Genomic DNA, 15,625 nt, shown 5'->3' with positions numbered 1-15,625 from the left:
GAAAACTGATCTTCAGTAACGCTGACAAGAATCAAGCATGTTCATACTGTAATCAAATACAACAATGCAGCTATGTTCTACTGCCACAATGCATGCGAACCACAGACCACGCAGATGCCAAAGTACAAATGCTGATGACTTAAGGCACATTTTACACCCAGATGTCTAAAGATAAAATGCAGTTTCACATGATGTTAGGAGGATAACCAAACCACTTCCCCCCCCCCCCCCCCCCCATTTAAACAGCTTTGCTATTTTTCTTGCAATTTAGGATGACTTCATAATTCAAATTTCACTCTAAAAGCAACACTGTAAATCATAGGGGCACTAATGGAAACGATACATGCAAACACGTGGCGCCTGAGACAACCTCAGCTTCTTTCGTCTGCAGACACTGCTGTAATGCACAATAAAATCAGTCATAACCAATAATCATTTACTGCCGTAGATAAGGCAGGGGAAACAAACACTCCTTGTTTAATCAACAAAATGTTGGCCTAGATGTGTTCATCCCATGTTTAATTTTCAGACAATTTCTCTGACAGAAAGATCTCTGGGTTATATTATTGGATACGTTACGAGACAATTGATAGTTGGCCTTTACACAAGCTTGTTTAAGCAAGCAAACAGCGTGGTGAATTTTCAAAGGGAACAGCAGCGCTGCTGCCCACATCCCCCTCGAGAGCCAGCCCCAGCCGGGGCTTGCTGTACAGTGCAAAACCTCACTTACGTCCTGAGTTCCGTGCTGGGTTCGGAGTAAATCTTGTTTCCATCTTCTTCACAGCTTGAAATCTCGAAGTTTCCATACCTGAAAAAGGAGATGGGTGTTCAGAGGAACCTCTATCGAATAAAGGGAAATCCCAAATAGCATAATTCATATACATTTTTATACATATACTGTATAATGTACAAAATAAAATACATATATAAACAAATAATATACATAATTATCAAACAACCAGAAAGCGTTTCTAGCTCAAACTACAAATATGGAAGCTAACAGCTGGGCAAGATTAAGGAGCTTGAAAATTATTTCGTTTAGGAGGGGAAAAAATTCTAAAGAGACAGCAAGGATCTTTCAACCTAATTTGTTAATTTATACGAAGCAGCCTGCACGCAGGAGGCATCAACCACAGCTCCAAGACCTCTGTTCCTGCCTTCCTTCGCTCCATCCTTTCCCAGAGCATTTCCCCAAGCGTTTCTCCAATACAGCTTCTGTCTCTCTAGCACGTGCCATTCCTTCTAACTCCAAGCGTGATTTCACACAAAGTTTTTTCCAGGTGGCAAGTGCCCGCTTGTGCCAAAACTACTGAAGCAGTTGTCACGAGTGGGAATGGCCCGTGGCGCTGTGAAGGTGCCACTGGGAAAGAGAAAACCGTGGGCACAACGCCAACAGAGCAAAGCAAAACCTCCCTCCTGTAGGCAGTGCCTGTGCCTTGAAGGCAGGATTACGCGCTTGGTTCTCAGCGCAGCGCCCATTGTTTCAGACATGCAGCTCCATAAAGGATTTCATGGTTCCTTACAGGCAGCTTTAACAAAGGCAGACAATTAGGCACAGCCTAGAATAAGGCAAACTGATTTTACACATTCTGTGCTCAACTAATTGTGTCAGGCACCTGCAATTAACCTGAACAGTTCGGGGAACAAGTGCAGCTTTAAGTGTTTGTGCTGCAACATCCTAGTAGCATCAGAGAAAGCAGAGCAGGCTGTCACTGCGTCCAGGAGGTTCAGGTCAGAACCGTAACAAATCCATCCAGAGTATTTCAAGGGATAAAAACAAGAGGTGGTGGTTTTATGCTCTTCTAAAGTATCAGTCTAAGGCTTCATACGTAAGAATCCCAGAGCTGTACAGAAACAAGTACCACGGAATTCCAGCTCACTCTCACCAGCAGACCTGCTAGCTGGTGAAGAACCATCCGCCACCGCTCATACCGATACTCTGCCCCAGCACGGCTCACAACCTCAGAACTCCACAATCAAACAAGAACTTAAGTGTCAACAGTCTTTTATGACCAGGGCTCAACGTTGGACAATTCCACTGCGGGCAGGGAAGCTGAGGCAGAGGGACACCGAGGGCATGCACGCACAGCAAGGGACGCCCAGACTAATACCGGCAAACAAGTAACCCCTCCGAGAGAGGCGGCGCAGCCACAGCCCTAAGGAGGTCAGCTCCGGCGTACTTAGCCTCGAGAGTACTGCGCTAACCCCTCCTGCCGCGTCTGCAACGGCTCATTTAAAACCAGATCTTGCATCTCCAACTACACTGCAGGTAGTCATAACAAAAATTATTTGCTCCAGTTGTTACTGCATATCGGTGACAAGCTGAGAACAAAACCACGACTGCCTGAGCCCCGTAGCTTAGTCTGACCAACACGCTGTCCCCCATCCAACCCAGGTCCCTGCACCAGCGGTGGAGACTTCAGAAATCTCAGCATTTGATCTGTCCAGAACAAACAAACAAAAAGGTGTAACACATGCATAAAAACTTGCAAACAGGTTTTAAAGGGTCTAAATTTTTCTCTGTCATTCTGAAACAATCCCGCTTGGTCCTATAAGGCAGCAGAAGTGTCAGAGTAGGTTTTAAGGGCTTCTTAAAACAGAAAGGGTCCTTAGGAAACTGAGGTACATACAGGATAACCCATTTTGCCATTGAAGTTTCACAGAGCTAATCCAAAATCTAACAAAAAAATACGCTTGGCTAAACTGACAAGTGGGGTAAGAATCCAGGTCTAAACATGCCGAATAACACCTCAGTCCCTCGGTGGTCACAGTGGACCGCACCAGGAGTATTCACAGAAGAACCACTGCTTGCTACAAGAATGGCTGTCAATCTTGTTCAGAAATTTTTTGGTCTTATCAGTGGCCTCTGTGCTTTCTCCTGTATTCTCCCAAGCAATTTCACACCCTGCCCATGCTCCTTTTATTGGGATCAGCACTACTGAAGCTGTAAAACTGAACAGATACCTTCTTTCCCACTCTCAGCTATGCCCGAATTCACCACTTAATCCTACCTGGTCTCTCTCAGCTCTCAGTCGTACCCTAAACGCTCATTACCAGCCTTTGCAATTCAAAGTGAATGCGATTAACTATTTGAGATACTTCCCACTGCTTTACTGCAAGGATGGAATAAATCAGAGGAGCCTTAAGAACAATACTTCCAACACTTTGCTAAGCTAAAGTGTAGAGATTAACTTATTTTTATTAGAGTTAACTCTATTGGTTTCAATATTTGCTCCTGCAGACCTGTAAAATTGTTCTGCGTTTCCAAATACTATAATCCTAGGAAACATCTCGTCTTACTAAGAAGACAGAAAAAGAGCATCAGGGGGGTATTTAGAGAACCATGTTGACACCTCAGTGGAGATTGCCCAGGACAGAACAGAGACATGCTGCTGATTCAATGTTCATTCCATGCCATGATGGCTGCTCCCATCCTGGTGCTAAAGGTGCTTTTACTCCCCACTGCCATTTGCTAGGGAAGATGGCTAAAATACGTCTTGGCCAACAAACCGAAGATATTTTTCTCCCTGCTGGGAGAAATATGCCAAGAAAGCTTCAGGTTTTGAATAAAAATTAAATTTTTATATTAATAATTTTTCAAAACTTGTCATTAATTCTTAGAGCAGAATTTATTGAGATTACTTACAATGCCATTGTCCTAGTATTGTATTAAATACAAAATCTGTATTTGCAGAACAGTAGGCATTTGCATTTAAATCCCACTAGAGAAATACATGTTGATTTTTATAATAGAAATCCATAACACAGTAATAAAGAGCAGGCAATTTTCTGTACAAAACTGGAGAAGTATATAATGCTCCGTTATACTGCCAGATGTAAACCTCTGTCTATCTCCCAACGCAAGAGCTCTGCACGAATAACAGGTCATTAAATACGGGTTAGGAGGAGTTAATGATACATCTGATGTAAAGAACAGCGTTTCTGCAGACTTCCACTGCTCTGTTCTCACCAGCTCCTGGACAAAGAGCCATTCACTACCCAGCCTTGTATGAATGCTTTGCATACAAAAAGAGACACGAGAAACAAAAGGATCCTGTAGCCCACAGAACTTTTCAGCCTTGCTTGGCATTTGGAAAGTTATAGACTCCACTCAAAGGGACTGACTAAGCAAATGAGACCAGAATGTAATGGGTAGTACTGAATATTGAAATACTGACAAACAGAGTAGCAAATGCACCCCTGCATCTCTGTTAAGAAGGGAAGGGGAGAAGAGGGAGGAAAATACTCCTTGAATAGCTAGGAAATAGTAAGGAAAGGTGGCTCTCCATGAAAGCCTCCCCCCGCCCCCCCCCCCCCCCCCCCCCCGCCCCAAGCCACAAATAAGGCTTGTAAGCATTGAAACAAGCAACTTGGAAGCACAGATACTCAGCAAGAATCAGAAGATGTTTTGAATCACACACAGAATCATGGAAATGAAATTGCTGCTTTGAATAGACAAATCACCTGGTATGTAGGAAAACAACAGAGGAAAGAATAGAGGCTACAGCAACAACTGTGAGCCAAATGCCGTATAAAGACACTGTCCCAAAACACGCGGCTCTGCTACCAAAGGCTCCATGCTTTCAGTGTCCCCTCTCCAACTTCATTTTCCTCTCCATTTACCCTCTATCCAGCCATCCTCCAGCAAAAGGAAAAAAACTGAAAATGTAAAACTAACTTGTTATTTGCTGTCATTAGCTGGCTCTAGCTCTCCCACCAAACAGCATCAATTCCCTTCTCCGTAAGCTCCTCAAGACAGGGACCAATTGCTGCCTCATCTGTGACCATGCCAAGCACAGCACGGCCCTGCTTTTAAGCTCCACTGCAAGGAACACGATTACCAGGACAAAATAAAATACGTAAGAAAGGAACTTGGACTGCTTCTGCTCTCATCTGGACAGCTAAACAACTTTGGCTTCCGTTACACTTGTGAGCAGTTAATTCCACAGCGCACCCAGCAATGCTGGGGATCCCAAAGGATCTCTGCGGAAGCATCCTGCTGTATCCTCACACCCAGGGGCAGGCGGAGCTGGTCTCCTTTTCCTCTCTCCAGGAACTTCCATCCAGAGTTTTCACATCCAAATGGCAACAAGATTCTTTTCCTTTTAAATCTCCCTACCCACTTCCATCAAACAAAAAGAAAATATCAGAACATACAGTGTTAAAGGCTTGGCAGGTTTTCAAAGCTGCCTGCTGCATTTAGATGCCAGACTTCCATGAATACTAAAGGGATGTGGATGTCCAATTACTCTTCAAGAGCTTTGAAAATACAAGTCATCCCCCTCACTTTTCAACATACCAGCTTATGCTCAAGATTTTGTTTAGTTTGATTTGTACTCTATGTTAGAAGAAAACCTTTATAGGCTGAATCCAGCTAAAAGAATGAAAAGGGCTCCAGTCACAAATTTAATCAGAAGCAAAAGCTTTAAGTCAGGGGAGGAAAGAAAAAAAAAAAAAAAAACAAAAAGAAAAAGAACAGATTTATTCACTATCTCCAAAAAGTGTTACAAGTTACTCAGAGAGCAAACAGCACATCCCTGGTGTTACTACAGACAGAAGTTATCAAAGGGCCCAACGTAAAGTCCATTACAATAAGTAGCACAGCGCTAAAAACCCGATCAGTATCTTCTGACTGAAACCCAGGGAACTGCATCTGCCTTAAAATATTCTGAACTGTACATTAGCAATTTAAACCTTTTCATATGCCTTGTTCGACACTTCCTGTGACCCCACTCACTGCACTGGATGTATCGTAGGGCAGAAACGAACTCGAGCTGCACTCCCCTCTGCCCCGTTGGTTTGTGCATGGCCACAATGACCATACCGCTGGTGACAGTGACCGTGGGAGTCACGCTGCGAGGACCAGCACCGTGAAGCTGGGCGATTCCTGTTAAGTACAGGATCTTAAGTACAGCATCTGCTTTTTTTATCTGCCTCTGTCACTCGGGGAAAAGCATCTTGTCTTTTTTGGACAGAATAAATGTTTCATGCCCCAGATTCAGTTAAACACTTGCACTGCTTGGACAGGACACTCTGCAGACAACATCAAATGACCAGCAGGTATCCCCACACACTTAGGGTGCAATAAATCCAGATTTCCAAGGACACTTTCCTAAGAGTCCCAGGACTCCCTTGGTCTAATCTGGATTTACTTATGTCTAACACAGAGAATTCTGCAGCACTCCCTCTGAGGGGTGTATCCAACAGCAAATCCAACATAAACAGAATGCATGGGACTTGAGGGTGATCCAGCTTCCACACATAAATTTCAGAGGAAGTTGGTCAATGTCTATGTTCCTACAAAAAATAATATTCTACAACTAGGAAATGCAGATGCTGCTTCCTCCTACTCTATGTTGAGTTGGAAGGGCCTTTTTCAATCTGGCCACATCACTGTTCTCCCTTGGACCAAACAGCAAAAGTTTAGTATTGCCACTCGTGATCCTTCCCTTACTCCACAGACCTGCTCTATCACCCAGAATAAGGAACGGGGCTCAAGCTTTTCACATGAAACCAAAAATCACAACCAATGCCAAAATCTTACTTGGTTTCTTTTGGTTTTGTTTTTTTTTTGGGGGGGGGGGTGTTTTGTTTGTTTTTTTTAAGAGACTGCCCTCTTCGTTACTTTTTTGCTTCACTGGAAAACAAAATACAAGTACTTATAAAGCACAGGTTATGCACTGACACCCACTTTGGTCTCCATACTGTTATTATTAACAAGTATCACTAACAAGAAAGTTGCAGACTCTTTGCTACTTGTTCTGAACTAATGCGGAGATGAAAACCAAGCCAGTTAAATTCAATTACTACCCATTTCTTTTTAATTTTTCATTACAATTTCTGTTTTTCTTCACAAGTCCGTATTCCACAGCTGCATGTAAATCATTCCAACTTTCATAGCTTCAGTTTCATCTATATTTTGTCCCAAGCCGTAAAATTCTAGATCATCCATTATATTCAAAAAGCCATGGGAAACATCCACGGACTCTTAAACACTACACTCCTACGATTTGTGAGAGGGGAAGGAAGCGGTGACCTCCTAGGATTTCCTGTGGATTCTATCATTTGTTACAAAAGGCTGGGGATAATGTTGACAAGGCCAGGCAGCCTGTTACAACGTGCTTTCAGAGGTACACAAGCCAGCAAGACCAGAACTGGGCTCAGAAAATAAAGTTCTGTTCTATGAAGACTTTCCCCCCCGATGCTTTCTTGCCCTTTTCTGACATTTTCACCTCTTTAAAGCAGCAGCAGAGGAGGAGGACAGGGCCAGCTTCCTTACGAATCATGCATGCTCCAGACTTGCTGCTGCTCTAAGCAACTGGATTGCCCAAACCTACCTGAGATGTCGCTGCAAATACCACTTGGGCTATTTGTTTGAAGCAAAACTGCAGTAGCTAGACTTCCCTTATTCTCCCCTCGCACCCTCAAAGCCAGCCACAGAGAATGTCCATCCTTAAAGCAGGGTTTCTACCATGCCAGCACGTTAGCAAAGACCAACGGGACAGGAACTCAGACTCTCCAAGACCCCAAGGACACAGCAGCGCACAAGTCTGGCCCAAGATCTTCCCCTCGACCAGCAGTCAACCATGCAGTGAATAACAAGCACATCATCTTTAGAAGATGACACCTGTTTTCCTGTTCATTCCTGCTTGAATGCTCAAATGAAATCCCTTACAAACCGGCTACGCACGCATTGCAAAGCAGAGTTAGCCCTGCCTGCTCAATTTCTTTTCCAGCCAACGCTGGTTTTTCCCTCCTCTGATACACTCCTGAGAAAATGCAAGAGACTCAGAAGGCAGACTTGCCACTTCTTTTGTGCTGCAATCCAATTGCAATATTACTGATCTAATTCCCAGATACGAAAAATATTAAGAACTTAGTTGTAGAGTTAACTGAACTAAATTGCACCAGACATACAATTTATAGAAATCTTTACTGCAGGGAGCTGGCATTTTCACAGGAGCCCACAGAGTTTAGACATTTCATGACCAATGACTCTCAGAAAACAAGTACATACTTTTTTCAGGTTGTTTTAAAAATCCTATAATTAATACTTACACTAAACAAAACAATACAGAAACAGAAACTAAAGGCCAGGATGATGAACTTCATTAAGATCTTGAGTTCTTCCCCCTCTCAAATCCCTGATCTTTGAGTACCTGATTTTAGAACCTCAGTGTTTCACTAATTTTATATATTTCTATTTTTAGACTGCTATGATCCTTTTCACTAAGGGAAAATATGGGAAGAAAACAGAACCGTGGCTAGAGGACTCTACAAACTTCAGTGCAAAAGCAAGGTTCTCAAAAGACTTTTTAATCATCCTTACAACAGCACAGCCTAACAGAGTCTGAACATCTTAAAGGCTAGTGATGAAACACCACAAAACAATCCAAACCCTAACAAGGCTAATGGATGGTAGGATGGACTGCTGTTTCAGTGGATTACCCCTTTAGCCCAACCTCAAGTTTAAAATGCTCCAATCCTCAATTACAGAGAGATTTAATTATTTCAATAGTCACTGAAGGGCTGGATTGACAATTCGAGAGAGCAACAGCCTTTAAGTGCAAAGGGGGAAAAGCAAAAGCAGGGACACAGCAGCTGAACGTCCCTTTCCATGCCCCAGTTCAGCCAGACCCCCAGCAGCACCCACAGCTTGGCTCCTTGGCCGTAACCACCTGGAGCACCCACTGAATCCAGCCAGGTGAGGTGATCAAGAGGAAAAGATCCAGACACCTGCACATGAAAATCACCTGCCCCATACAAGGGTTAGACACGCAGAGTCCCCTGCACAGAAGCACAGATGAGGACAGAACAGCCCAACAGCTGCAAGACCCTGTTCCTAGTCCTGCCTGAGGGCTCTGCACCAACCGAAGAGCCAGCCCACCAAAAAGGACCCAAGGCAGCCTCCCAGCATCAGTAACTTCTCTCCAAAACCAGCACGCACCTTAACAGATTTAATAGCAGGTTCTAAACTTGCTTGTCAGACACACAGGATCTTTTATAATTACACAGATTAAGTGCAATATAAGAATTGCTCTTCGCATAACGGTTTTCTGCCTCCCAAGGACAGCAAAAAACAACTAGATAGGGACATGTAAAAATATGGATGTGTGAAAACCCAGCCTGAATTCCAAACTCACTGCGAGCTGAACCCTCACTCTCCCTTTGGCTCAGTATGCTCTCCATAAGTATCTGCGTCTTAGTCTACGCCTCTCACTGTTTTTCTTTATCATCTGTTCACAGTAGAGGGTCTTCTGGGTGGGGCTGTTGCAAACAATTCTAGGCATGTTTGTACAGTGATTTGTAAAATGAGGTCACGGTCTCAGGTGGGACATTTATTTGCATGACCGAAGTACCTCAGTAATAGAGAAATAAGAATGGAAACCACTAAAAATCAAAACTATGTTGAACTGGGTGGGGACTGCACATAAAGATGCTTTTTGGGGCATTTAAACAGGATACATGAATGTACTGTAAGATAAAATAAGTTGTCTTAAGACAACTTAAGAACCTTTAATTGAGAAGCGAGATGTGTATCATCAGGTTTAGAGCCACCTTTGACTGGGTGATTCACATTATTTGAGCTACTCGCAACTTCTCATTGATTACAGAAAGAAAATTTCCCTAGATACACATCAATTAATACGTAAGAACCCCAAAAGAGCAGTCTGGCAACCCACCAACACAAAGCAACAAAAACTGCACTGTTAGGGGAATGATATTTAAAATAGCCATATTGGGCAAAGCATCCTTGCAAAGGCTACTATTCTAGTTATTCTAACTTTTTCTGTTAAAAATGTATCTTATAAAGTGAGTAAAGTAAATCATACATGACATTACTGGCTGAAAGTGACATTGTATATGCTGTTGGTTTCTCCTATAAATTTGTGGCTCTTTGGCAACTCACATGCTCATGAAGCCAGAGCTTCTCCTGACACACTGTCACTTGGCAAGTCAGCTCCTTTTTAAAGTTACTAGAACCACATCAACTTGGTGTCCTTTCATATTTTATTCTTCAAAGATATGTATGTCCAAAACACAGAATCCAAAACCGAGGGTATAAAGAGAATTACCCACTTAAAAGAAGAAATAAGTCAACATTTTTATGTTCTTGTATATATGCAGTGCCAATTTTTCTTGCTCGAGTTCTACACCAGAATTGGTATGGACTGAGAAGTAAAGCTCACAGTAGTAAATCTGTACGGTCTGCTGCCCAGGATGGCTGTTCTTTCCTCATCTGACTTCTGACCTCCTCGTGAAGCTACTGAACTTGAAAAACCACAGCTATTACTACGATCACAGCAGGCCTGGTAGCTAGGCATTGCACATCGTAATTGAGCCACGTAACCTTCCTAGGACGCAAGTAGGATTATACTCCTTTGCAGGTACAAAAGAAAAGCACAGATAACTTAGGCATGCCTTGTTCCTTATCTACCTAGTGGGAGAGCCAAAATTAAAACCTAGGAGCTCTTATGCTACTCCTCTGTTCTAATTACTCTATGCCAGAATAACTGTTCCCGTACATCGCTTGATTTTGAAAACGCAACAAATACGACACTCCCAGAATAAGATCACCTCTGACCCAGTCATGTCTCAGTCAGAATTCAGAGTGAGAAAGCTAGTGTTGTGCTTTCTAAGCATTTATACGGAATAGCAGGCATGATTTAACAGTCTTGCCATAAAAGCTGTTCTTACAACATCAAGCAGTTCTTGTGCTGTCTGCAAAAATTTACAACTGCATGTTCATGTGAAGTAGCAGAAGGGGATAGTGAATACTTTCTTCCGTTTATACAACCCCTGTTTCAAATCAGCAGCCCCCAAACAGGAGAGTTAAGTCTGAAAACATCAGTATCAGCAAAACATAGGAATCTGTTCCAGGCATGACTTTGCAGCCCACACATTCTTTTTTTTTTGGGGGGGGAGCGGGGGGCAAAAGCTGTATTTATTTTCTTGTGTCGGTCCCAGTTTGGTTCCGTAGCAGTCGGGCATGGCACCCTTTCCCTACCTGGTGACTATGCTATAATGAGAGTTGAGGTAAGGGCAGCATGCATTTACACATTCTATGTTTCTGCTGAAATTCTGAATCTTGTAGTATTCTTGACACCTGTTCATTGGGTTATTATACCCATCCACTAAAAGGAATGGAAAAAATCCCTGATGGCTTCCTTACGACAGCCCCCTCTCGTGTAAAAGATGGCTCATTTTCCATTATATATTGGCTCTTACCGGTCAAGGAGAAGATCCAGTACTTCCTTAGCAGAAGCAAAGGCTTGGTAAGTTGACAGAAAGATGCTAACATAGGCAAAATCATTATCTCCAAAAGCTGTCACAAGGTTCTCCACCAGTTTCTCCAGAGTTCCAGATTTTATTGTCCTGATCTTGCATGTCTCATACTGGCTGACAGTATGTTCTGGAGGTAACTGGTCTTCTTCAACCTACAACATTGAAACAAAGCACAAAAATCAGACAGAAGCCAGATCCCTGACACAGCTTCCACAATGAAACAGATTAAATTCCATCTTTTCACAGGAATAGTCCATCTTTAATTACTAATGATTTTTTCCATTTTGGTTCTCCAAACACCAAGTGCTGTATCAAATAAGGGAGGCTTTTAGTAAGTTTATATTTATTTTTCTGACATACTCCACAAAGTATTTTGGAGTCTGACTGCTATCAAGTTATCTTATGATCCCATCATATATTGTTATCTAAAAATAAATCTATTACCCCACAAAGAATGATATTACTGGAGGGAAAAATAGTGGTAGTTCAGAGTCTCAATTTCTGAATAAACATAAAAACTGACCACAACTTTAGCATTAGCACTTGTGATTCCCTTGCTGAAAAACCAGCTTGGGGCTGCCACACAGAACCTAAGGTCACAAGCATGTTTGGATGTGAAACATACTTTTTTCTGAGGAAGGTGTCAAAGCCATCTTGCAAACACGTCCTTATAACATTTCAATTTTCTCTTACAGTTTCCATTTGGCACAATATTTGTCAACAAAACTAGGGTTTGGTGTCGGGAGTGTATGCGGGTTTTTAAACAGCATTTGTTTTTAATGCCTACAGCCTGCTTTAACTCTGAAATAACTAAAAAGTTCCTTTAAATTCTGCCACTCTTTAGAGGATGGTTCAACTAGTTTAAATACTTGTCAAATATGTGTGATAAAAAATATTCAAAAATGGGATTATCAATAAACAACATAACAAGAGCAAGCTAACAAAAAACTTCTCCCTGCTGTTTGAGCTGGCTGTCCCTGGGGAGGACCATTCCCACCACCACCATCAGAAAGGTTGAACTCCACAGATGCAGCACGGGGAACCCTTCCCTTGCTGCTGTGTAACAGGGACCGACCTGACTGATGTACTGCATCCTCAGCTGGAGGAAAACATGCTGTGATGCACCTGCTCTTCTACCTTGGCCACAATTACAGCATGTGCATAATCACTACTGTCACATAGCACCAGCGCTAATAAAACTCCAGCAATAAAAAAGTTATGTTCCCTGAGAGTAAGAAATAGCTTCAGCCCATATGAGTGGCTGCAACCGTAAGTGAAAAGAAAAACCCTGTCAAAAATTCCCAGAGACCACGATGATTTATGTAAATAAACTATTGGAAGGTCATCTGAATGAATGAAATATCTTTTTGCAGTATAGTTACTTTTATTCACATTTCCTGAGTTTAGAAAGTATTTTCAGGCAAGTCTCGTACCTAGCTAGAATGAATGGCATCACGCAAAGGAAAAAATCAGGCCACCGTGAAATATTTCAAGACTGTGAAAAAAACGATCCTTTTAGGTTAGATCACATATATCAGTAGAAAAATACTACAGGAAATCAACTCATACTGGGCATGAACACCCAACAGCCCAGCTTAGTCTTTGCATCACCAATACTCCTGCAGTTTCAGGATAAAAACCAAGAAGTTCAACCTATTTTCATCGCAGCATTATTCCACTGCAAATTCCCTCCTTATACACGCACAGCAAGCTTTCAGCTGGGACTGCTGCGGTGGTTCTCTTCCAAATCCCAGCCTTCCCCTCCTGGGTAACAGCTTCTGCTACAGCAGGGCAGCAGGTAGTAACGGTGTATCACCTGGTCAGGCTTCCCCGCCTTACAGCAATATTTTATACAGCTCTTCTGCGTTTTGAATATTGAGTATTTATACAGAATGAGAGACTCCCCCCAAGCAACAGTAAAATACATATTGTGGGTTTCTTCATGGTTCCTTGACAAGACGTCTCAAATTCACCCCGACGGAACACCACCAGGACTGAACACGCGGTTCAGACACACGGCCAGTTTGACTGCAAGTTCTGCTCCACAAACTGCCTCCTGAGCCAGGAGTTCGAAGCAACAAGGCCAACAATATTCCAGCATTAACACACCACCTTGGTACTGAACCGAGGACACGAAGACAGCATGTTAATGACTTACAGTCACTACTGGCTCTGGCTTGGTATGCTGACAAAACGCAAAGAAAAAAATTCACCCAGACATGAGATAATTAGGAACAGATAACCCACCCACCTAATATTTACATCACTACCTTCCATTGCTTTTGAATTATTTCTACTAGATACTCCTTTTTGTTTTAAACAATACAGATGCTTTAATATTATCCTAAATCTCTGCTACTCTTGCATGAGGATATCTCATTTTCCAGCTTAACGAGGTCCAACTAACTCTTGCTGTTACATTGAAACAAAACCTGCTGTCTGTATGGAAAAAACAGACTACATGGGGAAAGAAAAAATAAGAATAATAGCAGTACCCTACAGTGTTCTGGAATTCCTAATAAGTGGGCACAGGCACAGTTTCTTTGGCAGAAAAGCGCCTCTGTGTCTCTAGGAAGCCCTGGAAGAGGCAGGAGCATCCTGTAGGATCAAGACATGAGGACCTGTCAACAGGCTGTGAAGAGCATAGACACAGTAGGTAAGCAGAGGTCCTGGGAAACTCAGAGCCACGTCTCCACTGCAAAATGCCACCATCTCATATCGAGTTTAAGCCATCGAAAAGGGCCCAGAGGTTCTTTTCTGCCCAGCTGCTACAGCAAACTGGGCTCAGAAAGTGGTCCAGCCAAAACGGAGCCCTTCACATGGCAGGGTCAGGTTTAAGCCGGACAAGTTTCCCCACCTTGTTCACCCTACGGCGGCAGAAACACACGTAGTGACACAGGGAAAAACAAGCTTGGGTGCAAGACGTAAGACAGCTTCTGGAAGCACCGCAGGATTACATCTGTTCAGTCAGACTGTGAAATTACAGATGGGGTAACTTGGTCCTGCGTGGTGAACCCATTAATGCCCTTTATAAACGGAGAGGGCAATGCATGGCACTGCTGCACCGAGCCCCACTGCTACCCAGAGCAACCCCAAGGCTGCAGGGAAATGGATGAGATTACACCAGGCAAAACTTGCAAAATTTTGTTGCATGGGTCTTACAGCCGTTTTAAAGGTGTATTAGTTGTTATATACCTGACTTAGATGTGTATCTGGAATTATATATGACACCACCATCACAGAAAATCACACTACACTACATTACACTAAAAGGATATGCTGTTACTACTACCACTGTATCTCCTTGATCTCAATTTTCCCTAAGCAAAACTCACTCGGAAGAAAAAAAAAAAATACTCAATTTTCTTGCTGACTTTTCATCTTACAATAAAAACACGCTTTTGGAAATAGCTAGTTACACAATACCCTGCTCTCAAACAGGGAATAAAGTCTGCACCACTGTATTTAACCATTAATTTTCTGTCCAACAGATTGCCCTACTCACAATGTAATGACTTATGGCTGTATTCTACTCAGTGTGTGTAAAAATCTCTCATTCACTGATGTGACTGTGTCCCAAATGAGGGCAGAATCCGCTTCCAAGATTGATACATGCACAAAATTTTCCATTAATTGCAACACTGCAACTTCCCCAAGACATCCTGTTGGGAGAATGTTTAAAAAAAACAACAAAGAAACCAAAGCAAAACAAACCAAACAACAACAACAACAAAAAAACAACCACCACCCAAACTCTGAAAATCTAAAACTGAGTTTGTCAGCAAAACATTAAACTGCTCAAAATCATTTTAAGAGACTTTTAGGGACTGTTTGTATTTGTATTATTTTAGCGATTCTGCCTGTAAGTTTAAAAGGAAAAAGGACTTGGCAGACGAGCTCAATAACAGACTTTCAGAATAAGACACTGTGGGCTGAGTTAGCATGCTAACAGGAAACTGCTCAGTCTGGATTTAATCAAGAGGCCATCTCTTCGCTGACATAACAGGCTACCCAAAGGCAAAAAAGTTTTCATGTTTGCTTATGTGTTGTCCACTCAGAGAAGTACTGTATCTACTGCTATTAAAAGATGCTCCTACAGTTCTCTGCAAATTTTGACAGTGGCACGCAGTGATCACTGTCATGTGGTACCAAGTAAAGTCACCAGAAGTTTTGCATCGCTTTGTGCATCAAAACAAATGAAAGGCTCTCCAGCTCCTTCCATTCATCTCCTTCAATGTGTCCAGCAGTCTAACATGCTAGATCCCAACATCTCAAGGCTTCAGTAACATCTATTTGGTCCTCGACAAGGCTCAAAATAAACAGATATGGCATATCACAG

General features: G+C 42.5%; 1 protein-coding gene across 1 annotated transcript in view; it reads right to left on the bottom strand.

Moving 5' to 3' along the window:
• The window catches only part of RGL1 (ral guanine nucleotide dissociation stimulator like 1), a 79,164-nt gene that overhangs the window by 38,983 nt on the left and 24,556 nt on the right, over positions 1-15,625 (bottom strand). The window contains exons 3-4 of the mRNA XM_080407578.1: positions 11,230-11,438; positions 731-808 (exon numbers count right to left, since the gene is read on the bottom strand). Coding sequence (XP_080263704.1) covers positions 731-808; positions 11,230-11,438 — 287 coding nt within the window. The remainder of the gene's footprint in view (positions 1-730; positions 809-11,229; positions 11,439-15,625) is intronic.

Source organism: Falco punctatus (assembly GCF_963210335.1).
Source record: "Falco punctatus genome assembly, chromosome: 11".
NCBI lineage: Eukaryota > Metazoa > Chordata > Aves > Falconiformes > Falconidae > Falco > Falco punctatus.
Note: the sequence above shows the minus strand (reverse complement) of the source record. Positions and strands in the feature narration are given on the sequence as shown.